Source organism: Musca domestica, unplaced genomic scaffold, assembly GCF_030504385.1.
Source record: "Musca domestica strain aabys unplaced genomic scaffold, Musca_domestica.polishedcontigs.V.1.1 27, whole genome shotgun sequence".
NCBI classification, from domain to species: domain Eukaryota; kingdom Metazoa; phylum Arthropoda; class Insecta; order Diptera; family Muscidae; genus Musca; species Musca domestica.
In genome coordinates, this window is record NW_026712286.1 from 2164115 (window position 1) to 2187532 (window position 23418).

A 23418-nucleotide genomic window follows, 5' to 3' on the forward strand; every position below is an offset into this window, starting at 1 on the left:
TCCTCTTCATTTGCGGATTTTGTTTGGTCCGTCTGTCTGAACACAGCTTCCTCCTCCTCTTTCTTTTTTTTTTGTCTGTGGCAATGAGTGAGTGACTGTAAATCACCATAGCTGGTCAACACAACATCCATAAGGCAGCAATCCTTGCCTTCATAGACTTCCTTCTGTTTCTCCTGGAGAGTTTTACCTGTCTCCATGTGGCTGCCACAGATTTGCTTAACATTTGTGTTCTTTTTGTTGTTGTTGTTGGTGATGCTGCCGATATTCAATAATGATGTGATGGCAGGCAGTGTGTTTGGGGTTTGAAGCTGCAATAAATGTTTTATTCATGAATGTTTGCCTCGTCCGCTCGCCTGACTTGTTCACTAGTTATGCTAATTTTTGGTGATGGTGCTGTTTTGGCTACTGGTTCCTTCTTTATTTCCCTGCTACATACCAAGCACTTTTTGTGGCGGCTCGAGTGCTTCTGCTGCTGCTGCAGCCTAACTATCTGGCACGTTTATATCTTTGCCCGAATTGAGGCAACGAACGGCGGCATTTGCCTTTTGAAAGCTCCGGGAAAACATGTTGCTAAACATATTTTTTTGCCGCCACTCGCCACTGGAGAGCCATAACAAATCGTGAGGATTTCAGGAAACAAATCTTCACCATGGTCTGTCCTCTTCCTCTTCACGGCACACACATTCACTCAGGCCATGGGCTGGATGCTTGGTTGCCTCCTTCTGGCTAATCTGATTGAAATGAAATTGTTGAAAATGTTATGGTTATTATTGATTGTTGGTTATTTTGACTGTGTGCCAATGTCGTTGTTGTTTGTTTTGTTTTTGGTAGGCAATATCAATAATTGATTATTAGATAGGAGACAAATTCTAGGAAAGATTTTCAACTTGGAGTACAAAACATACATCAAGGCCTACTTTGAATATAAACGGAATCAATTTTATTTATTGCCAACCGGTGAAGGCTTGTCTTGCTGTTGGCTGATCATTTTTCCTAGGCCTTGAAAGGTTATAATTTTGAAATCGCATTGAAGTTGCAAATAGAGATTGGATATTTAGATTAAACGGAAATGTGTGCGTTGCCATAGAATGCAGGGGAATATTTGGAATCTTGTTATTTTTTTAAATTATGAGCATTTCTCTCTCTCTCTCTCCTACTTCTATTTCTCTTAAATTCATGTAAAGTAGCCTATAACCATAGACAAATTAAGGTATAGACTAAAATGTTTTAAAATTTACCCCTTCCGGCAGATGTCACTATTGTTGATCTTGGGCCAGTCAAGTCACGCAGGGCTAGTAAAGTCACTCGACTTCGAAAACAATTTATTCATTTTTCTGCTATTTAAGTTCTATACTTTTATATTTCACGACATATTTGGATAATGTAAAAGAAAACAAAGTCGATGTTTCGTTTTTAATTGATAAATAATCAAGAATCATAAAAATATTCAATATTTTGTATTTTGAGAGAATTGAGTGAGTCTACTGAACCTCTCTTACACCTCTCTTACACGAAGATAACAGATGAGACAACTTTTTAGTCTATACCTAATTTGTCTATGCTATAACAACCTAACGGCTAGTCTACACATCATGTTAGAGTCATGTGTAATGTTACTTTGTAACATTCACTTTAAGCATTTTATAGCATAATTTTAGGCGCCTCTCACAATTGCTGAGCTTTAAAATGCTTTATAGTATGCATTTATGTATTTTTAGTATAAGTATTGTACATAGTATCGTTTGGTGTTAAAATCTATATTATTTTTAAATTATTACGTTTATTTAAAGTTTTAAAATCGTTGGAAGCGCTTAAAAGCATGCTACAAGAAATATTGAAATATTAATGTGAACAAGCCACTTTACATAGGACTCTAACGTTATGTGTGAACTAGACTTAAGTTGTTTTTATTTATGATCTCTCTCTCTCTCTCTCTCTTTTGAGGATACCAAAGCAAATGTGTATTTGAAAAACTCATTTGGAATGATGTTAATCTTTTGCTTTGCACTTTCGCATCGTCATACGGAAACACTCCTTTAGGTTTGCATTCCAAAAATGTAAATATTTTTTTCTATTTAATCGTCAGTCATCATAGTCATCACCCCTTTACCTTTTAAAATTTTGAATAATCATTATTTCAAAACAATTTCAATAAAATTTTATATTTGATTGTAGAATTGCAGCAGACATGAATTTTCAACAATAGCTATGAAGAAAACGTGACAAATTTTGAAGCGTAACTAACCACCTTCACATCGCTTGCGGTAAGTAAACCTTTTAATGTCAGTCATGAATTTGAGGTAAATAATCATTAGAAAACCTGATGAGCTTGCCATACGAGAATGGCGAATACGAGTAGGAAGAGGAAAGGTGACCAAAGACAAATGCATATAAGGTAAAAAAAATTCTGTAAATGGAAATGTCAGAGGTCGACTAAAATTTGAACAGAATATGACCAGAAACATTCGAACTATAACCTCGCGGTCTTTGGACCCATAATATTAGAGATTCGGGTAGTAATCTAAACAAAATGATTTCTAACAGAATTTTTTGGAAATTCTGAAGTGTATCCTTATCGTAGCCCACATTATGAATAATTAGTTATGCTGCTATAAGGAAATATCCTTACTCCTTAGTCGCAAACAGTTTTGGTTATGGTTTCCATGGGACACACCTAGAAGGCTAAGTTATAAAACACCTGTGTCGGTGAGATGACTCCACAGTCTTCAAAAAATAACCTCCTATTTACGATACTGGTTTGACTCCAAACAAGCATCTCGGTGATCAGCCGCTAACTCAGTGTAGATTCGACTTTCTATATTAGGAGAAACATACTCTATATACTATGTAGAGCCTTCTCCTCCCCAGCAACAAAAATAGCTACCCAATTTCCTAATCATCGGGACGAACTTTGTAAGCAGCAGACGATGTTGTCTTCTAGGCTATTAACAACCTTTGAAATCGACCCAGCTTGAAACATTGGGCGCCAGTCTACATAGAATTCACGGATAAGAAGTTAAATGTCCAAAACGTAGAATAGAGATTCCCCTAAGGATGGCTGACGTCTCAATAAAACCAGATAGATTGATAGAATCCTATTAGGTATATTTGTATGACAACTAATTTAACGAGCCTGCTTCGATGTCGAGCGTTGGGGTAATTAAGGGTTTGCTTCGATCTTCCCCTTGTAAAAACCTATACCTAAAAGGGACATAAATCATTATTCCGAGCCATCATAGACCCAGTGAGTTTTCGCCGAAATTCATATACTTGATTCTCCTGCAACCCTACCAACCCCTGAGTATACTTCCTTTTTATAATAATAATTAAAGGATTTTGTTTGGGCTTATACGATAGCGATTAAACAACAACCTTTGAAACCCTCAACCACGCCATACTATCATCCGATCCGATCCGTTGGGCGCCAGTCTACGTTAAACTCAGGGACACAAACTCAAACCTCCAAAAAGTGAATTAAACATTTTCTATCTAAGGTTGAAATTTGCAGATAGGACCCCGTTGGGATATATCTTCATGATCTGCAGATCATTACAGGTCAAAATACAGTTAGATATGAAAAAATAATTTAAACATTACACTTCTTCCGCAGGTAGTATCTATATAGGCCAGGGCCCGGGAAAAGGAGCATGAATGTCTACAATGAGCCATATTCTCCTGCTCACTCAACCAGAGGTATTGATAAGTAGTGACCTCTTTATTTTAATGTGCGAATCCTTAACTCCCTGATGTATGCTATAACAAATTCCCAATATAGATTTATATAGCAATCCTAGAATTTTGAATATTGGATTCTAAAAAAGTTTTCTTAAATTTCGACAAAAATCTTGAAATTTATTCTTCAAATGTATATTGATTTTCTCAAAAATGTTCGAAGTACCCTGTTATTAAAATTTTCCATTGACAATTCATTTTTTTTTAATAATAAAAATGTTATTTTTTTTGTAAAAATATTTGCTATTGTAATTACCGGTATATCCAGAAGTATTATTCGAAACTATTACGAGGAGGCGGAAAGGGAAAATTCGCAAAATATATATATGATGTATAAAAAAGTTCCATTTAGAAGGGCGGGCAGACCAACCGGAGTTTGTATTTAATGTATATGCCTTATAAAAACTACGCCTTGCTACGATCCCAATTATGATCAAAAATTTAAAAAAACATGATTTCTCTACAAAACATCAAGTCAACATTAATATTTTACATTTAGTGAACCTTTTGATTTTATTACACTTGACAAAAAAATGTTTAATTATTTTTTTCACTCTTTAACAATGTCCATTCATTGATTCATTAATTTATACAATACAGTAGTAGATTGATTTCATTGAAGTGGTCTGGATAGTCATGGCGAAAAAAAAACAATGTTCCAACCACACCTTGTTATGAATATTTCATTTGTCAATTTATCCTAACGAGTAGTCGTTGTCTAAACTGAAAAATGCATCAGCAATTGTATTTACACACATATATCTCTTTGCATACATTTGATATGTTTATACCTATGTAGAACACACAATATTACAACAACAGCGACAACAAACACATGAATAAAGCTAATAATGTGAAATCAATCAAGCGCTAAAATTATGCATCACTAAACTCCACAAACAAATTCACCAAATGCCAAATGAATTGAAACGCCATGGGAAAACCAAACAAAATCGGACAACAACAATGCGCAAATTTCAAACAATTCAACTTTGGGAAAAACTAATTTTTTCTCTGTTGGCGAGATTTGTTTAAATGGCAAATGTGTAACTCACTGGGTATATAACACAAAGAGATAACATATATACTCATACTCCATTGTGAAAAAAAGAAACAAGCATAACTTCCATTAGAGAGAAAGAGAAAGGTCATATCGTACTGCTCCAGTTGTTCTCTTTACTCTTTATATACATAACTCTCATTGGTTGTTGTTTATTGGGCCAATGAGGGAGAGTTGTGTTATTCTCTCTCTTTCTCTTACACTCCTAATTGTCATGGAGTGAGAATTCAAAGGGAAAAGTGTTGTTTTGTTTTGCTAGCAAGATAATTGTTTTGTGTCTTCTCTGTTTGGTTGTCGTTGCAGCAGCTGCGACTGCTGCGGCCGCTGCTCCCTGTATTTATTTGTCTTTAAATTACAAAACGCTGAATGATGATGAGTGTGTGTGTTTCGGCTTCTACCTCCGCAAATCGATTGCGCTCTTGTTGATTTCATTTGAAATTCTAGTGTTTTATTTAGTTGTCCAACAAACGCTGTTTTCTTTCTTTTGAATTTTTCCCATGGAGATGGTCTTTAAAATAGCTGACCAGGGACGAAAAATTTGAAATATTTTGGGAAAGAATGTCTTAAAGTCAAGAAAACGCCGTAAAATGTTTGCAAATCCACTCATTTTTAAAAGTTTCAGAAGTGTGAAGGTTCCTACTTCGAACTGAAGTACCTACCACGGTATATATTTATTTGTTTATCTATTTTGACTTTTAAAAATTTTGCATTTCAGCCAAGGAAGAATTACGAACGTAACTTCTTGCAATTATATGTTTACAAATTTTTCTCAATGCAAAGCTGGGTATTATTATTTGAAATGAGGTTAGCTTGACTTAATTGTACAACGATTTCAACGTTGTACACGTAGTTTTTTTAATTAATTAATTTTTAATTAATTTTTTTTATTATACATTTTTAAATAAAAAGTTATGCATTCGACAACAAAAGCATACTTTAACCTTAACCCTAGGATACTTTTGGGCTCGGAAGAATACGAAATGTCAACCAAAATGCCATAATTGCAGCGTTTGTAATTTCGACCGCATCCAAGAGTCGGTATTAAGGTCTCATCAATTGGATTTTTTCGTAAAAAGGGTGTTTTTCAGTTCAATTTCGGTCCATAATGTGTCAGAAAAAAAACCTACTACGTATTCTCACCTTTAGACTTTTTAATATAACTTATTCCAAAAATCTTAGAAGTAAGTTGGAAGGTGAATTGAACATACAGGGTGAGATGAAAAAACTGCAACCTTTAGACTGCTGTCCTTTCCATGCCACTCGTTCGACACCTGTTAAAATTATTCCAGTGGGAGCTCATTATATTGTTTACAAGCGTACAATTTTCCAGAAAAAAGTTTATCGTGCTGGAATTTAAGCGTGATGGTGTGATTTCTTTATATTTGGCTGGAAAACAACACGTGGCTATCGATAAAGCACTCCAGTATTTAAATGTGAATAAATCTTTTATATGATCTGGTGTGACTGGTAGCGTAGCCCGACGTCAAGGAAGTGGACGGAAGAAAACAGCAACATCAGCAGAAATGATTCGAAAAGTAAAGAAGCGACTTGATCGAAACCCGCGTCGCTTTGGCCGGAAAATGGCTCGTGAGCTGAACATATCGCAATATTCCATTCGGCAAAAATTGAAAAATTAATCTCGGCGTAAAGCCATTGCAATTCCAAAAAGTGTAAGAACTACACCGCAACAGAAAGAAAATAGACTCAAACGAGCTAAACAGTTGCTTCGCTTGGCCGAAAGTGGTGAACTGCCGAATTTGGTTTTCTCCGATCTCCGATGAGAAAACATTCGTTGTCCAGCAGTTTGTAAAAAAAAATAATAATCGTGTTTACTTTCCAAAGAGGTCCGCTGAAAATGTGCACCTTCGGTTGGCCAACAGAACTCAAGCGCCGGTCATGGTGATGGCGTGGGCTAGTATTAATCGACCGTGGCATCATAAAAAATGCCGAATGTTATCGCGGAAATATTCTGGAGGGTGTATTAAAGCCTTGGGCACGCAAATATTTTGGCCGCAGACCTTGGACCACCATCAAGAATGGTTACAAAATGAAGTTCCTCGCTTCATTTCCAGCGCACAATGGTCACCAAAATCTCCGGATACCAATCCGTTGGACTATTGTGTCTGGAGTATTTTGGAAAGCGAGGTTGGCACTAAAAAATACCAAAGTGTCGATCAGCTCAAGCAAGCGCTTCGCCGGGAATGGGCCGAAATACCACAGAGCAACATTCGGGCAGCGTTTGACGGTTTCATTGGCCATTTGAAGGCGTAATTCGTGCTAAAGGTGACCAATTCGAACAAATCTAAACTTATTCTAAAATTTGATGCTATTTGCGAAATTTTTTGGTTTCTTCAATAAAATTAAAAAAAAGTAAAAATTATGACGTTTGACTTTGTTGCAGTTTTTTATCTCACCCTGTACACTAAATAGTTTTTTCCAATATTTGAATTTCGAATCACAGTTATTTTTTTGGCAAAAAACTCTAACGGCTTCATCGCTGCTAAGAGATTTTATCCCAGCCATCAGCAGTCCCAAAATCAGCAGGTTACTTTGACGGTGGAACCAGTAGGGTATCTTCAAACGAAATTCATTCAGCGTTAAAAAACACGGTAGACCAATTCCGAGTATTTTACTAAACTCAATACATTTTTATTTAAAAAAATATGTATTTGAATTTTTATATATTATGCATTAAATATATATTTGTATATTGTACAATTGTTATATATAACTTTCTAGGTAAAACAATACGCGAAATGTTTAAATTTTTTTTCTCATTTTGTGCTTAAAATACAGAGTGGCCAAAAAGGTATCAAATAAATGGAGACAATTGTTGTAGTAAATGAAACAATGTTAAGATGTTTTATAAATGAATAAAAAAAATGAATCTTACTACTACTAACAAGTTAAAGATGATTTTACAAAGGGATGTTACTTGTGTGAGAAATTAAAAACAATAAATAATCAAAGAAATAATAATAAATGTGAAAACAATGACAACGATAGATTATCTATTTGTTATTGAATAAAAAAAAAACATAATAATACATGTTTCAACAAGATTGTTAAAAAATAACAAATATGGGTTTTGTGTGTTTGGTTTGTTGATACAATTTCTACTCCAAATAATGTACAGGTCTCTTTCTAAAATAAAATCAGCCTAAATCACTACATATAATTGATTGATCCCAAAAAATGTGCCCCATTAAATTTTGTTTCTCTCTTTTTCTAATAGTCCTAATTCTCTCCTTGCTGTTTTTTTGGGTAGGGCCACTAAAAGTCATCCAAATGTATTGAACATTTCAGTGATTCCGCAAAGAACAATTTATGACTTTCAAAATATCAATTTGAAGATCTGTAAAGGCCACCGGGGATAGCTTGGCATTACGTATTTTCATGGCAACAGCCTTAAAGAAAGCACCAACTTCATCATCGTCACTATTCACGGCATTCGAACTACTGGTGGTGGTGGTGGTGTGGTTAGCATTGCATGGTGATGGCTGCGGGGTATTTGTGGAGGCCTCGGAGGTGGTGGGAAGTTGGGAAGGTGTGTTATTGCTAGTCGCCGTAGCATGATATGCAGAAGAACACATCTCCTGGGTGGGTGTCAAACTTAAACTGCTGCCATTTGTAAGATTCGACGTCTGGTAGGATGTCGGCTGTTGCATTGATGTTACGACGGCATTCTTCAAGTTATCCGGTGCTATGAGATTGCCAGAACTGTCATTCAAGTCCAATGAAGGCATATTGATATGTTGATGTTGCTCTGCCACCGACGTTGACGTTTGTAGAGTTTGTGGACTTGTTGAGGTGTTAAATGTCTGCTGATTGGAGGTATCCAAATTTGTAGAATGCATATTCACCTTGTCGGCACTGTGATTCGTGTGATAAACCGAAAAATCTTCTTGAGACTTGTGATCTTCTTGCTCTTCTCCTTCATGGTCATGGTGGTTGTGATCATCTACCACACTGTCACTATCACCCATAATATAATTATCTATGTCCATATCATCATAACCCCCAACACTGTCCGAAGTCACACATAAGCCATCCGTGTGTTCGGCTTGCTGTTGGTGTAGGCTTTGAGTCTGATTTACCGCCTCCAAATCGGGTAGTTGTAATTGATTTTGATTCATTTCACATTTATCCAGGGGTGAGCTGTCGCTAATATTCATATGTTCGTCCTCGTCATCATCCATATCGCCATCAATATCAGATTTGGGGATTTGCATGAGCGATTTGTTTTCATAGTCGCTGTTAAGAAAAAATTAACAAGATTTACAATTACCTATAAAATCATAGATAATATTTATAATTACCCCGGTCTTTGTTTTATGAACTTCTGCAGAAAACTCAGGGCATCATAATGCTTCCATCTGGGTAGGGACTCCACATTGTCACGATACTTTAGCCGTTTATGTTCACGTATGAACTGATCCCTCAGTGCTTTCCACTTGAGACGACATTGCTTGACAGTTTTCTTTAATTTCCTAGCTATTTCATCCCACACCTCCAGTTTGAGTTTGACATTTCGATAATTCGGATGATAGCTGTTGTACAAGACATCCTCGTGTTGGATCATGGCAATTAATTCCTTTTCGAAATAGCTTTCAATGTTTAAAAATGTGTGTATCGGGTCATCATCTTCTTCGTCCTTAATCGATTTGGTGGCTGCAGGCATTGACAGTTGTTGCTGACCCGAAGAGGTAGTCTGTGAAAGTTCTTGCTGATGATGCTGTTGTTGTTGTTGGCACAATTGATGTTGCTGTTGTTGGATTTGACCCACACAACTAACCAGGGCATTGTATAAAGCTTCATCAGTCTGCTGTTGTTGATGATGATGAGAGTGGGTTGATAGGAGATGTGTTGTATCGCTCAACGGATGATTGTCCAGACGTGAATTGTTATTGGATGAAGTGGAGGAGGCCGTTGTTATATAAGTCCAGTTATTGTCATCACTCTGATGCTGCAACACAGAATTCAGCTGTTCCTCTGTCAGATTTGTGGCAGTTTCTGTTTTGACCGTGGAGAAATCACAAGGAGCAAAGCTTCCCGTGGCATTGCTTTCGATTTTTATGCTTTCAAATTTTGTATTATTGCTGTCGCTGTGATTCATGTTGTCATCTGGGGTAGAGGCACAGTTAAATGAGTTTTGGTTATTGATATTGTTGGTTGCATTGTTATTGATAGGCGCAGGGTTGCGGGGGCGATAACTGAAATAAACAAGTTGTCAAATTTATAAGGAAAATATAACGACAATACCCACTTTCTAGCTAAAGCATAGGGCCTTAGAAAGTCCAGTTCCTTGAAATATCTCCATCTAATGTTGGCCTTGGAGTTGAATTTACTCCTTTTCAATTCTCTACAATACTGATCCCGCATAGCCTTCCATTTGGCTTTGCATTGCATCTCTAAAAGAGTCCAGAAAGAAAGAGTCATTTGCTAATCCTCAGTTCTTTGTTCTCACAACATACCAGTCCATCCCAAATTCTCTGCAATTTCCAACCACTTCTGGTCCTTGCGCTTAGTATTTCGATAGTTTTCATGTTTGGGATTATACAGGGCCTGCTCTTGAGACACTAGAGATATCAAAATTACCTCCTTGGGCAGTGCCACAATGTCTTCTTGCATTGCCAAATCCGCCATATCCGAGAGATTCATGATTTGTTCCTCATCAACTGGTGAATGCTGATGATGATGGTGATCCTCCAAACCTTAAATGGTAAGTAGGAGATCGTTTGAATTGCGTTTTTCTTTGGGCTACTGTTGTTACTTACCTCCAGCTGCTACGTGTCTGGAGTTGGGATTATCTGCTGTACTCAACGTTATTGTTTCCATCATTTCGTTTGGGACTTGATTTTGGGAGTCACTTTTAAACTTTGCTCCTCATTTTCTTTGTTTATTCGGGAAAGCAGACTTCTTTTGTGGACTTGGAAGTCGATGGAGCACCTAAACTCACGTACACACACAGCTGATGATTGAAATAACAAGAGTACAAAGCCATTATTGAGAAAACCACCGCTGTGGAAATAAGAAACAAAGAAACAGAGCAGGAATAAGTGATAAAGTTCAAAGTCAAAACAAAAAAGAAACTGTGTCTCTTGCTGTGTTAATTCCACCCGTTTTCGATCTGGAGAGACCTACTTTTCTTCGAGAGGAAAGGAGACGAAAATAGAACTATGTCTCTATCGTTGTTAATTCCACCCGTTTTCGATCTGGAGAAAATCTTGTAATTAGAGTTGCCACTTCTACATTGATAAAAATGTTTATGGGAATTTCCGCCAAAATGGGAGTTAAAAATGTTATGTTAAGAACATGATGTTACGATATTAATATAGATTCAATTTCATATCTCAAGGAAATAAACGTGGTAAAATTAAGAAGGTAGAGTCATGTTTAATAAACACAAATTTCACATTTCACTACATAAAAGACAGTTTCCCATATCAGATTTGTGTATGTGCAATGGATTTATAAATACAAATTTTGACAATAAAATGTTACCAAATGAATAATTTTGAAAAAAAAAATGTAAACATATGATTGCATGACTTTACCTCCTTCAATCTACCATGGAAATAAATGCATTTTTATAAAAGATTTTCTTAAGGATTTTGATTTCCATTTTCAACTCTAAAATTTAAAATTTATTTTATTTATTTGACATTTTTCTCACAATATTTTAATAGAAAAGAAAATAACGAAAATGAATGGATCGTTATGGAGCTTGATCCATAATGGTAGAATTAAGAAGATAAAGACATCCAATTACACCTTTACAATTTCTTGTCAAAATATTTATTTGACAACATCTCGTTGTCAAAATTTTTATTCATACACACATCAAAGATGGGAACTTTTTTATGCAGTGAAATTTGAAAAGGTAAATTACAGAAAATTTAGAGGTGGATCATGGTACAATGAAATAAAGGTAACCTCATTTCAAATTAGCATTCCCAACCCTGCATTTTTTGTAATTTAAATGTCAAATTTCAATGCATAAAAAGCTGTCCCCATTTCTGATTTTGTGTGTGTATACAATGGATTCATGAATATAGATTTTGACAATGAGTTGTTGTCAAATTTATAAATTTGAAAAAATTGTAAACATATGAATTTATAACTTTACCTTCTTAGTTCTACCATGAGGTGGATATGCTTATTTAAAATCTTAAAAGAATTGTAATTTAAAACGGACTTTAGCGTCTAAAATTTATTTTGATTATTATTCCCAACAGTACAAATACACATGCATATAAGTGATTTCTATGCTCTGCCTTGAAAATGAATAAACCATGGTTTTATCGGTCCGATATCTGTCCAAAGCCCAATACGCGCTTGCACATGTTGCTGTAAATCAAGGGTTTTTTTTTTTCCACAAAATTTTGTCCCTTTATTTTCAACTATGAAACATATTCAATGTGAACATGGCATAAATATACATTCCACTGCAACCGGCACAAAGACATCTATTTACCGTTCATATGGCAACCTTGTTCTCTTGACATTTGACAAGCGAATTGACATTTACTCATTAAGGAGCAAAGTTTTTTTCGGCTGCATAGAAAAATACGTGTTTTATCAATAAATTAAAAGAAAAACTATTCGGAAATCATGACTTTGTACAAATTCAGTGAATTGGCCTATGCCAAAATGATTTTCCATGCTGCCAAGTATCCACATCTGGCTGTAAACGGTGTTCTGCTGTCCTCCAAAACAGAAGGTGAGATCGTGGATGCCATTCCCCTCTTTCATCAGTGTTTGTACGTTACCCCTATGGCCGAAATAGCCCTAATGCAGGTTAGTACAAAATATTGTCATTATCATGCACGGCTCTGCCATATACTAATTATGTTGTTTCCGTTTACGACATTTTGAAGATTGATTCATATTGTGAACGTGAAAATCTGGTGGTCTCTGGTTACTACTGTGCTGCCGAGAATTTCTACGACAACACTCTGGATAAAGCTCCTGCTGCCAAAATTGCTGATAAAATTCAAGAAAATTATAAAAGTGCCTGCTTCGTGATGATCGACAATAAGTTGATGACACTGGGTCAGGAAGTGCCACCATTAAAGGTTTACTCGTGCACCTCGGAAGCTGGCCGTTGGGCACGTGCTGAATATAAATTGGTACAATCGGAAGCCACCTTGGAAGCTGTGGCAGCTTTGCTAAAACGTGGAGCCATGAAGGATGTTGTCGACTTTGACAATCATTTGGATAATCCGGAAAATGATTGGACGAATAAGTTTATGAGCTGCGGTCTGAAACAGATAATGGCAATGTATTGAGTAGTTTTATACTCGCAGAACAATATTAGAATTTTTTGTTTTTTAATTTTCTTTCGTGTCTTAGCTTTAAGGGTGCAATTTAATAGAATAAAATTTCCAAAGCATGGGTATTTATGAACAGAATATGGACACAGTTTTTGTGATAGATTTTAAGTTTCTTAAAAATGTATAGGAATAGGGACATCAATATGATAAAAAAGGAAAATTTGAATGATTTGCAGATTATCAATGCCCAGTTTAGCTACCTTGATCTGCGATGTTTAAATTGCGTATAAAACTGATGACTAAAGAGCACAATTTACTTAAATTGGGTACAATTTTGTAAATGTATTTTTAATAATCTCCGGAGAGATGGTCTTTCAGTAATCCATAAGGAATAATTAGTACTGGATGAACGAACCTTCATTGCATTTTATAATGAAGGTTTTATTAAACCGTTTTATTGACTTCTTACCTCTTATCCACTCTTTTCGACAATTTGGCACATTTGCCTAAATTTTAATTACCCCTACATTATTTAAAATGAAACACTTGCATAATATATTTTCCACAATATACATATTATTTTTTTTTTTAATTTAAATGTTTTTCAAAATTCTATTCATGTTCAAAAATAAAATTCTATATTGATTTTGTTTAGTTGCATGTTAATTTATAACCACAAGCGGACCTGTTGATCCCAGCTTGTAGATGCCAGACACATGCCATTTGGTGACAGACTTATGCAAGTTATACGATTCTCATGACCGGCCATCATTCCTAAACAATTAGTAAAAATTATTAAAGTTCAAATTGTTTGATTAAATTTTCAACCTACCATTGTGGCACACTTTCATGGTATCAAAGGAATGAATATTGCCCTCAATACCCGAGCACAATAGATAACGACCGCTTGTTGATAAAGCTTGAAACAGAAATATATATCAGTTCTAAATTTGTATCCCTGAAAATGATTTGTCATATGCCTTACCACATGATGTAAAACCCGTGTTCTTTTGTGGCGGTTCATATAGGGCAATTTGTTGATCCGAACGTATATCATACATACGAGCCGTTTGATCTTCCGAGGCTGAGGCAAAAGCCATGCCATTTGGATGATACTAAAATGTGGAACATTTTTATTAAATATCCATTGAATCTTTCCCAATTAAGCTTGACTTACACAAACTGAGTTAACATCCATTTCGTGGCCGAAAAACATTTGTTTGTGTACATCCTCTCGTACATCCCAGAGTTTTGCAGTTTTATCCACAGATCCGGTAATATAGGTGTTCATATCAGGCGACAATGACAGACCGGCAATATCTCCTGCATGGCCATTGAAATCCATGGTCTTAACGCCTTTTTCCAAGTCCCAATGACAGCTAGAGAAAATAATCATAACATCAAGAGCAAATAATGGTTATGATTTGATTTCGACTAACATTTTCATATCACCCGATCCTGTAATTAAATGGGTATCATCCAGAAAACGACAAGAGCTGAGAAAACCTTCATAACCCAACAACTCTCTGGTTAATTTGGCCACACCCGACGCATCGCGATTATTGACATCGTATACTGTACACTGATTGTCCATGCCACCACAGGCCACAAAGTTACCCGATGGCGAAAAGGCCACTGTCATTACCCAAGCCGATCTCAGGGGAATAATCTTAAGGAGAATTAATTGTACTGCATTACCATTTACGAAATAATGCAGGATTTGCCTACCTGCACTTTATTTGCCGTCCATGTATCCCATATAATTAGCTTGCCATCCAATGATCCTGTCACACAGTGTCTCGAATCTCCAGCAAAATGCACCGAATTGACTTTGTTGATATGTCCTTTTAATACCTTCTTGGGAGCTAGTCGTATTTTGGGAATGTCGCCCATGTCCCCACATTTTTCTTGCAATGTACAGTCGGCTTTGGCTTTTTGATCTTCCTGTGAAGATAATTAAATTAAAATTAGATTTGTGGAAGAAGGATAGTTAAGATTATCAGCCAATTTATAGAATTAATTAGAATTTGCGCTAAATGAAACCCTGTTCTTATTTTATATAAATAGAAAATTGCTTCGTAGTACGGGAAATTTTAATATATATTTTTTAAACATCCTTTTTTAAATATCCTTGTCATATTTTGGGATATACATTTTCATATTAATTCATCGGTTCCAAATTGATTTAGAATTAAATCACACATTTAATTACATTTTGTTTTTATTTGCGAATTAGGTTTTGGAAAAAATATAAATTTTATTTAACTATTCAAACCGAACATTCAATTTTTGAGGAGTTATTACAGCAGACACTTGGCAGCAGAGTCTATAAAACTTCATTGTTTAAATCTTGTAAGTTTGTTTTTAGTGTTTCTTTTAATGTTTAGTGTTCCTTTTTGTTCGACTCCAAGTATTTTTTTCAATTTCGCTTCAATTCTAGTAACATTTTAATTTAATTTGGTTTTGTAACATTATTGCAGAGAAAGAAATTTCATTACCCTGAATTTTTCAATCATTCCATTGATTTCATCGTATAATTTTTGGATTTCTGGATCGACTTTCGGCATGGTGGCGGATTTCTTTCTAACTTGAACTCGAACTTTTCTTTTAAATTATTCCAAAATCGATTCCAATACAACTATAAAACTGCCGTAAATTGTTTTTTTATCTATTGTTTTATTTGTTTCTCGAAATGAAACCACCTGAAAAGACCGTTCGCTACTAAATGGACAATTTTGCCATAACATTGTTCAGCTATGCCGCCATTGTCGATGCAATTGATTGGCTGCTTGTCGGCCAGTTGTTAATTGCATTAGTTGGCTGTTTTAATTGGATTTGCTGCTGGGTGCTCTTATGACAGCAAATGCTTTTGACTAAGAAACAATTTTCCAAAGCTTTGTTGTTCTCCTTAAAGGAAATGCAAATGCAAGAAGAGGGTATGGCTGCGACCTGAGTCATAGCTATTGAAATGCTATTCTAATTCTTTGTGATGGTCATGTGGCCAGGAATTTCTCAGATTAATAAGGTCAAATAAGTTGTGTTTTCAAACAGATACACATTTAAGTGCACGTATTTCCGTGATACTCAAATTCAAATAAAACAAAATCCATTTTTATATTTTTTTCAATTTTTTTAATTTTTTATTTAATTCTATTTTACAAATGTGTATCCTTTTTTCTGTATTTCACTTAAAAAAATACTAAAATAATTAAAAAATGGTGTTACAGCTGCAGTTGAAATAAAAAAAAATATTTTTTGGTCTTCTATAAAAGTTATTTTAAAAAACAAAGATGGCAGCTCTAAAAGGATCAATAGAGGGGGGAGTTACTTAATAAAAGTACGTTTTTTTTTACAAAATTGTATCAACAAATGAAGTGGTAGGTGGTTGGAAGGGAGATAGGTGAAAAAAGAGAAAAGGATATTTTTAAGCGTTTGGCACTTAGAATATGAAATGATAGAGAAATTCTAAATGATAGACATTCATAGATAACAGAAAAAATACAGAGAGAGAGAGATAGAAAGGAAGAAAAAATCTAGAAATAGGGAAAGCGGAAATGAGTATTTTTTTCCTTAGAAGACTCTCGTCGACATCTTCTAGTTTAGATTTGAGAATTAGTTTCTTTCACATATTTCTTTTCTTCTTTTTTTTTAATCAGACTCTAGTTAGAACTACTTCAGTAACGTAATTCTTGGCTCGTTTGCAAACAGCTCCTAAACAGAGCTCTCTTTTTTATGGTTTGTTTAAAGAAAAACTGAATCCTAACAAAAACTTAAAAATTATATAAATTAGTTCCCTCGTTGTTCGGCGGCGACTTAAACTGAGAAACCATCACCGGTGGGATCCAAGATCCAGGGGTAGTTGTTGGGGCACTCCATACAGGTGAAGAGACGCAAAGTTTCACCGGGCAATTCGCGGGTGGTCAAGGGGCAGGCATTTGGCAGAGAGCAGTAGGGTTGACCCTTGACGTCACACTTCTCCTTCCATTCCTGGAAGTCACGCAAAGCGTTCAATTCAACGGGGTTTTGCATCCATTGGATGACCTGCAAGTTGGTGACGAAGAAGACATCGTTGCGGCCCAACATTTCTTCAATGAATTTGATCAGTTCATCCTTGTATTCCTTCTTCGATTTCAACCAGGAGGCGTGGAAGTGGAGACCCAAAGGAGCACGGTTGCTATTGTAGTGACGGTTGAAGTTGTGACGCAAAAGTCTACCGAACTGATCACCGCTGGCAATGTTGGAGCATGAGTCAACCATGTGACAACCGGGCAGAGATTCATCGAAGGTGGGGTCATCACGACGATCCAATTCGTTCATGACCATTTCCCAGACAGGGTGGCTACGGGATGGGCAGTTGTGGGCATTGCCGTTGCACTTGTGGGGCATGCGGAAGTACAAGGTGTAGGGCCAGATGGGTACACGGCCCAAAGAGGCGGTGATGGAAGCATCGTAGACAAAGAATTGATCGGCCATCATTTCGAATTGTTTGTTGCCACCGACACGCAAGTAGGGAGCGCGCATACCAATGATGGAACCATCGGTGATGTTGGCGAAACGTTCAATGATCAAACGAGCGCCGGCCATTTCAGCCAACCAATCGTCGTAGGTACCGCTGGTCCAGTAGTTGGGATCATCCTTGTGGGTCAAGGAGAAGACAGAGATTTCGTGACCCTTGCGGTGCAAATCTTGAACGGCAGAGTAGTTGGTGTATTTGTGGGAAACAAAGAAGGTACCCTTGATGGAGCAGCCGTTGGGGTTCTGGCGATTGCCGTTGAAGATTTCTTCGTACAAATCGATGTTGTCAACATTGACGGCACCGTTGAAGGTGATGGTGATCATCTGAGGGACTTGTTGGGGTTCAATGCCACCAGGGATACGGGTACCATCAGCAGAGCAGAAACAATCGGGCAAGGCGCACTGGGTGGGGTCGCATTCAGGGGCGCGATTTGGATCATCATCAACAGCTGTTTGGGTAGTGAAGATTAGGAAATGGTTCGGTAGCTAAAGAAAGAGAGGGATTACTTACAGCAAGCATTTTCATCAGATTCATCCTTGCAGTTGGCTTTGCCATCACAGAAAAGCTCCTTGTCCAAACATTCACCATCACCGCAAGACAATTTGCCTTCAGGGCAAATGGGCTCATCGGTCTTGAAGATGGGCTTAGCCTTGCGTGGCTCTAAATTGATGAAGAAGAGGAAGAAAAAAATGTGGGATTAGCTAACGTTTTGGAGAAAGGGAGAGAGAGACTTTGTTTTTGTTATTCAAAAGGGGAATTGTTAGTCAACCTGTTTTTTTCTTTCTTGGAAGCGTTAGTGACAAGGTTTTAGAAGATAGAGGGGGTATTTGGTTAGTGTAGATAGAGTGTGTTGGCGTCTATGTGTGAAGTTAGTAGTTGGAGTAATGATTTAAGCCAGAAACCAAAGTTCATGCTTTCTCTAGAGTAGAACAGAGGGGACAGTGTAGTGGTTGGAGGTGTTCTTGTACTCTGATTGCGTTCTTTTTCTATTTTAAGTTTTTTTTTGACTTTTTGTCCCTTTGCCAGATTGTGTGTGTTTTATTTAAATTGTTTTTGTATTTTGTTGTTGTTGTTGCAAAAAAGCTTTGTTGGTCGACTTACTTTCTTTCTCATTGCAGTTAGTTACTTTAGCCTTCCAGTCGCAAGTTTGTTTCATAATATCGAAGGCCAGACCGGAGGGACATTGGATTTCTTTCAAACCTGATCTTGTACATCTAAAAACACACAAAAAATGGAGAGTTGTTTTTGGGTATTTCTTTGGTTTTTTGTGGGGTTTCTTCTACAAGAACTACAGGCTTCAACATTTAAATCTTTCGATGTCCCTGCTCAAACAAAACGCCGGATTTTCTTTTTTGTTTTTTTTTTTGCTGAAGAACTTTGGTTTGCAGAGAATTAAAGGTAAATAGGCGAACATATATTTTTGTAACTTTTTTTTTCAATTATTTTTTTGCTGTTGTTGTTGTACACAATAATGTTAACACATAAACAAATTAGAGACACATACATAATGCTGACTTTAATTCAGGTGGAATTCGAGAGATGCATCAGAGGACTTGACGTTCAAAGGCCATTCTTTATTTTTTTTTTTGTGAGACACAAACACGGAAACATTTATAGGTAGAGATAATACAGATGATGGTTAAATAATGAGATGAAAAAGTACATATGTTGTTGTAGTTGTTGTTGTTGATTTTCATAAACAAATCACCAGAACGACAGTGGAAACCAACGATATTCCAGAAATGATGTTTTTTGTTGTTGTTGTGAAGAAAACACATTTAGAACATCACAGAAGAATAAGTTAGAGGTAGAGAGCGAGAGTGAGTGGGGGAGGTAGGTAGGAGGGAGAGTTAAGAATTTTGAACCATTTGACCATTTCGGATAGAACATAGCCAAACAAAACAATAAAATAAAAACCAGTGGGATTAACACAAACATTTAAGGTGGGAATAACAAAGGATCAGGACTGGTAGTTTGTTTTTTCTTTTTGTTGTCGGTTGTTTGGAGGGGATATGGGGGAGATAATTTTTTGTTGCAATTGCCGTTGGCATAGCATAATGTTGACTTACTCTCATTTTGATCGCAGTTCTTAACATTTGTTTTCCAATCACATGTTTGCCTTGTAATATCAAATGCTAAACCTCCGGAACATTTAATGGAAGCTAAACGTGGAGCGCCACCATTTTCACCGGCATTATCACATCTTTATTGTGAATTAAATGTTTAATTTTTAAAATGTATGTTAATAAAAAAAAGGTAATAAATAAATGTTTAAAAGAGTTTGCAAAAGTGGGAGAATTGCATGGAAATCAGTTTTCTTTGTTTTATATTGAAACGTATAAAAATTTTAACATTTTCTATTTTTAACAAATTGTTTATTATAATTTGCACCTTAATTTTTAGTTTTTTTTTTATTTTTTATTTAAATATATTTGTTTTTCTATTCTCATTTAGAGATGTTTTGCGTAATTGATTGGTTTATTTTTCGTTAACCAATTGCTGCCCGTTGTTTGTATTTTAAAGCATACTTTCAGGCGTTATGGTAAAGTTGTTTGCCAAAGGTGAATAACCATTTTAATTTCATTTTTTTATGAAAGAAAATCGATTTTTGGTTAAAAATCAAAGTCATTCCTCCTTCTCTAATGAATAATCTTTGTTTTTCTTGAAGAAAACGTTTATTGTGTGGCTTCAGAGCAGCTTTAATTTAGCAAAACATGTCTAATATTTGTTTAACTCTTGAGATAAGCCCCGTCAATTTTATTTAATGTTAGGTTTAATAGAACTATGTTTTGTTTTCTATACCGAGCCTATACAGGTCATATTTATTTCGTTACACCAGAATTGTATGCTACCATTTGACGAGATATTGTTGCGTATTTTATTTTGGTAAAATATTTTAATACAAATAAATATTAAAATATTTATGTTGTTTTGGTAAAACCCGTTTTATTTCGATTAAAATCTATCAAATTTTTATAACGAAGAATCTGTATTATTTTTAAACACCCTCAGGGTAATGGCTATTGTTTATATAATCCTACGTTGCTCTCTATTATTTTATTATTAAAAACTTGTTACCTAAGAAAATGCGTTTTAAAAATCTATATTGTTTTTTTTTTTGTTTCAAGATTTAAAGTTGTTGCCAAATATTAAAAAAGAAAATGTAATTTTCCAAAAGAATTTTCACTAGAATTTCAAAATTCGATTTCTTACCTGTACACTTCACGGCAATCGGACTCGGTGTCCAAACGGAAATATTCATCTCCGGGTCTGTCTTGGCAGACTTCTTCAACATCGATACCCTCAAGTTTATCGCGGGTTTCTTGACTGGCAGCTGTAGGGAGGGGGAAAAAGTAAAGCAAAAAACCAATTACAAATGTTGTTAAGACCCCAATTCGTTGGAACAGATTCAAAGGCGGTGTCAGAAATTGCATGCCGGTGCTTGTAAATAATTAAAAGTTAAGTATGTTTTTTTTTGCGCTAAATGAAAACGAAAGGGAAACATTAGCTGGGTAACTTCAAACGGCCAGTTACTCAAGTCTGCCTTGTTGTCTTCTGGCAGTCAGGCGTTTAACCAGTTTCCGTAACAGCTAAACAGCTTAAATGCAATCTCTAGTCAGACATTCCTTTTAGCCATAAAGAGTAAAAGTAATGTAAAGATATACAAATAGCACAGATAGCTTGCCTCTCTAGAGCGGCAGCAGCAACAACAAGAACTGCATTTGTAATTGTCAGCAGCTAGACGAGTGTTCGATCAATTGATTGCTACGGCTACGGTCTGGGTTTTGGTTTAACCAGTTATGGCGGCTGCTGCTGTTGCTGGTTAAACAACAAGACCTTCCCCGTGTGTGTGTGTGTGCCTGAGTGTGGGGATTGCATAAACAATCGAGGATATTATGACAGTTTCGAGTGTATTTTTATGGCACACAAAGAAATGAGGAGAAAAAAAAAATTATGTAAATATCGCCAACAACAAGTCGCTAAGAAATCTTCGAGTTGTGGAGGCTAAAGAAAATTAACAGAAGACAACTGCACCTTAAAAGTCAAGTAAGCCAAGCCAGCCATACAAAGAGTTATACATGGCTAAATGGATGGTTGCTTATCTGGCTGGGTGGCTGGTGAGGGCCAGTCATTTACATTTCAATGATGGATGTTTTAAGAAATAATCCCATTGTTGACTTTGTTGGATGTTCGATGAACGGATGAATCGTTGGCTTGACTTGTGCTAAAGTTATTCGTTTGTGTGTATGTATTTATTTAAGTTGTTTTTTTTTGCCACTGCTCAATTGTTGTGGGCAAGCTGCTAACCTTGGCTCTTGCCAATCAACCATAATTATTGGCTATTGTAAGTGTTTAGATAGCTACTGCAAACTTTTATCTATGGCTTTGAAAATGCAATAGTTTTTGCGAAAAGGTCACGTGATTCAGTAACGATCGTTTCATTTCAAAATGTGTGGATTTTAAATTTATTTTCACAAAATACGTGGCATCACTGTTTTCAAAGTTAAAAAAGCCAAATTCAAGATGGCGCCTTTATGACACTTCCTTTGTTCGAAATTAACAATATTTTATTTTTAAATTCCAAAAAAATTAACACTTTTTCACATTTAGTTTTTTTTGAAATATTAATAAAAACAAAAACAACAAAAAACTTACCCAAAGCACAGCACAGCACAAATAAGCCTAATACGGGCAACACACGCGCCATCTTGCGTATGTGCGTTTGGTTTTCTCGGTCTTGGTAGGGAAACCTTTAAAAGGAAAGAAATTTGAAGAATTCGATTATCAGCACTTGGAACACTACTGTTTTTTTATTTATTTATGGCTTTATTTTTTTTCTTTCTTTTTTTTTTTGGTTAAACGGATTAAAGAGAAAAATTTGGAAGAAAAAATTACTTTAAAATTAAATGAAAAAAAATATACTAACTTTTTATGTTTGTAGTTTATCTGCTATAAACTATAAACGTTAGCTGGCGTACTTGCTCAATACACAGCCACGGTTACACTAGGTGTAGCCTGACAGCAGCAAGTTCTATTTATTAAGATGCACAAAAGTCTTGACGATTTTCAAAGCGATATTTGCAGAGTGGTGAATACGCAAACGAATACCCCTGAAGCCCTGCCCAAGCAAAAGACACCACTACCAATGTCAACAATGGCAGCAGAAGTTAAAAGAGTTCGAACTTCTTGTAGATTTTGCTCACGTGCCAGGCCTCGCTCTCTCGCTCTTTCTCTCTCTTTCTATGCTCCAAACCGTAACTCTGTCCGAGTGGTGAATTTCTTGTAATTTTGTCAGGGGTAAAACTAGTTTAAGCTCAACTGCTTGCTGCTCTGCTCTGCCCCGCCGAGGGAGTAAATGACAAAAGACCAAGCTTTTGGCTATGTCTTCGCTTCGGAACAACAAATGCGATTAGTATGCACTGCAAAGTGTTAATGCAATTGGAATTTGAATAAAAATCCAGTTTTTTTGGGGAGCTCATCTTTTTTGCTGTCATTCAAAAAAGAAGAAAAAAATATATATTTTTTATATAACCGACTGCCCTGCCTATGGGATTGATTGAAAAATCACCAATAATTAGCCACAAAACCCAAAAAAAAAAAATAGGGGCAATACTAGATGGACTCTCAATGGTGGCGCCATTGATGAAACTCACCACCAGCAAGTTTGTTTTCTAAGTCTTTTGTTTTACATTTAAATATTTTATATATTTTTTTTTATTGAAAAAAATCTCGTTTTTATAAAATTAAATTTCAAATTAGGCAAGTTTCTTGTTTCGTTTTATTGGGGTCTTCATTTCGTCTGTAAATAATGGGTTTAGCCAACAAAATTTACT

The 23418-nt window shown here is 35.9% G+C and overlaps 4 protein-coding genes across 5 annotated transcripts; 1 reads left to right on the top strand and 3 right to left on the bottom strand.

The window, feature by feature from the left end:
• Nucleotides 1–7460: 7460 nt before the first annotated feature.
• LOC101892042 (homeobox protein 13) lies at nucleotides 7461–10865 on the bottom strand. Its single transcript, XM_005180455.4, has 5 exons — nucleotides 10570–10865; nucleotides 10267–10506; nucleotides 10059–10203; nucleotides 9112–10005; nucleotides 7461–9046 (listed from the first exon to the last, which is right to left on the bottom strand). The coding sequence occupies exons 1-5, from the start codon at nucleotides 10631–10633 to the stop codon at nucleotides 8095–8097; spliced, it is 2295 nt and encodes a 764-aa protein (XP_005180512.1). The 5' UTR covers nucleotides 10634–10865; the 3' UTR covers nucleotides 7461–8094.
• A 1417-nt stretch (nucleotides 10866–12282) lies between these two features.
• Nucleotides 12283–13206, top strand: LOC131803161 (ER membrane protein complex subunit 8/9 homolog). Its single transcript, XM_059124256.1, has 2 exons — nucleotides 12283–12592; nucleotides 12673–13206. Exons 1-2 carry the CDS (start codon nucleotides 12407–12409, stop codon nucleotides 13081–13083), a joined length of 597 nt encoding a protein of 198 aa, XP_058980239.1. The 5' UTR covers nucleotides 12283–12406; the 3' UTR covers nucleotides 13084–13206.
• A 416-nt stretch (nucleotides 13207–13622) lies between these two features.
• LOC101892385 (guanine nucleotide-binding protein subunit beta-2) lies at nucleotides 13623–15770 on the bottom strand. The gene is made up of 7 exons (XM_005180457.4): nucleotides 15567–15770; nucleotides 14797–15012; nucleotides 14508–14737; nucleotides 14246–14447; nucleotides 14054–14183; nucleotides 13901–13987; nucleotides 13623–13842 (listed from the first exon to the last, which is right to left on the bottom strand). Exons 1-7 carry the CDS (start codon nucleotides 15633–15635, stop codon nucleotides 13736–13738), a joined length of 1041 nt encoding a protein of 346 aa, XP_005180514.1. The 5' UTR covers nucleotides 15636–15770; the 3' UTR covers nucleotides 13623–13735.
• A 1033-nt stretch (nucleotides 15771–16803) lies between these two features.
• On the bottom strand, nucleotides 16804–22665 carry LOC101892557 (Chitin binding Peritrophin-A). 2 transcript variants are annotated; one of them, XM_005180459.4, is made up of 6 exons: nucleotides 22512–22665; nucleotides 22241–22335; nucleotides 20798–20918; nucleotides 18686–18798; nucleotides 18095–18244; nucleotides 16804–18032 (listed from the first exon to the last, which is right to left on the bottom strand). In XM_005180459.4, the coding sequence occupies exons 2-6, from the start codon at nucleotides 22290–22292 to the stop codon at nucleotides 16882–16884; spliced, it is 1587 nt and encodes a 528-aa protein (XP_005180516.1). In that variant the 5' UTR covers nucleotides 22293–22335; nucleotides 22512–22665; the 3' UTR covers nucleotides 16804–16881. The 2 variants fall into 2 exon arrangements, with proteins under 2 accessions (XP_005180516.1, XP_005180515.1); XM_005180458.4 differs by lacking the exon at nucleotides 18686–18798 and adding an exon at nucleotides 19654–19787.
• Between the last annotated feature and the right edge of the window lie 753 nt (nucleotides 22666–23418).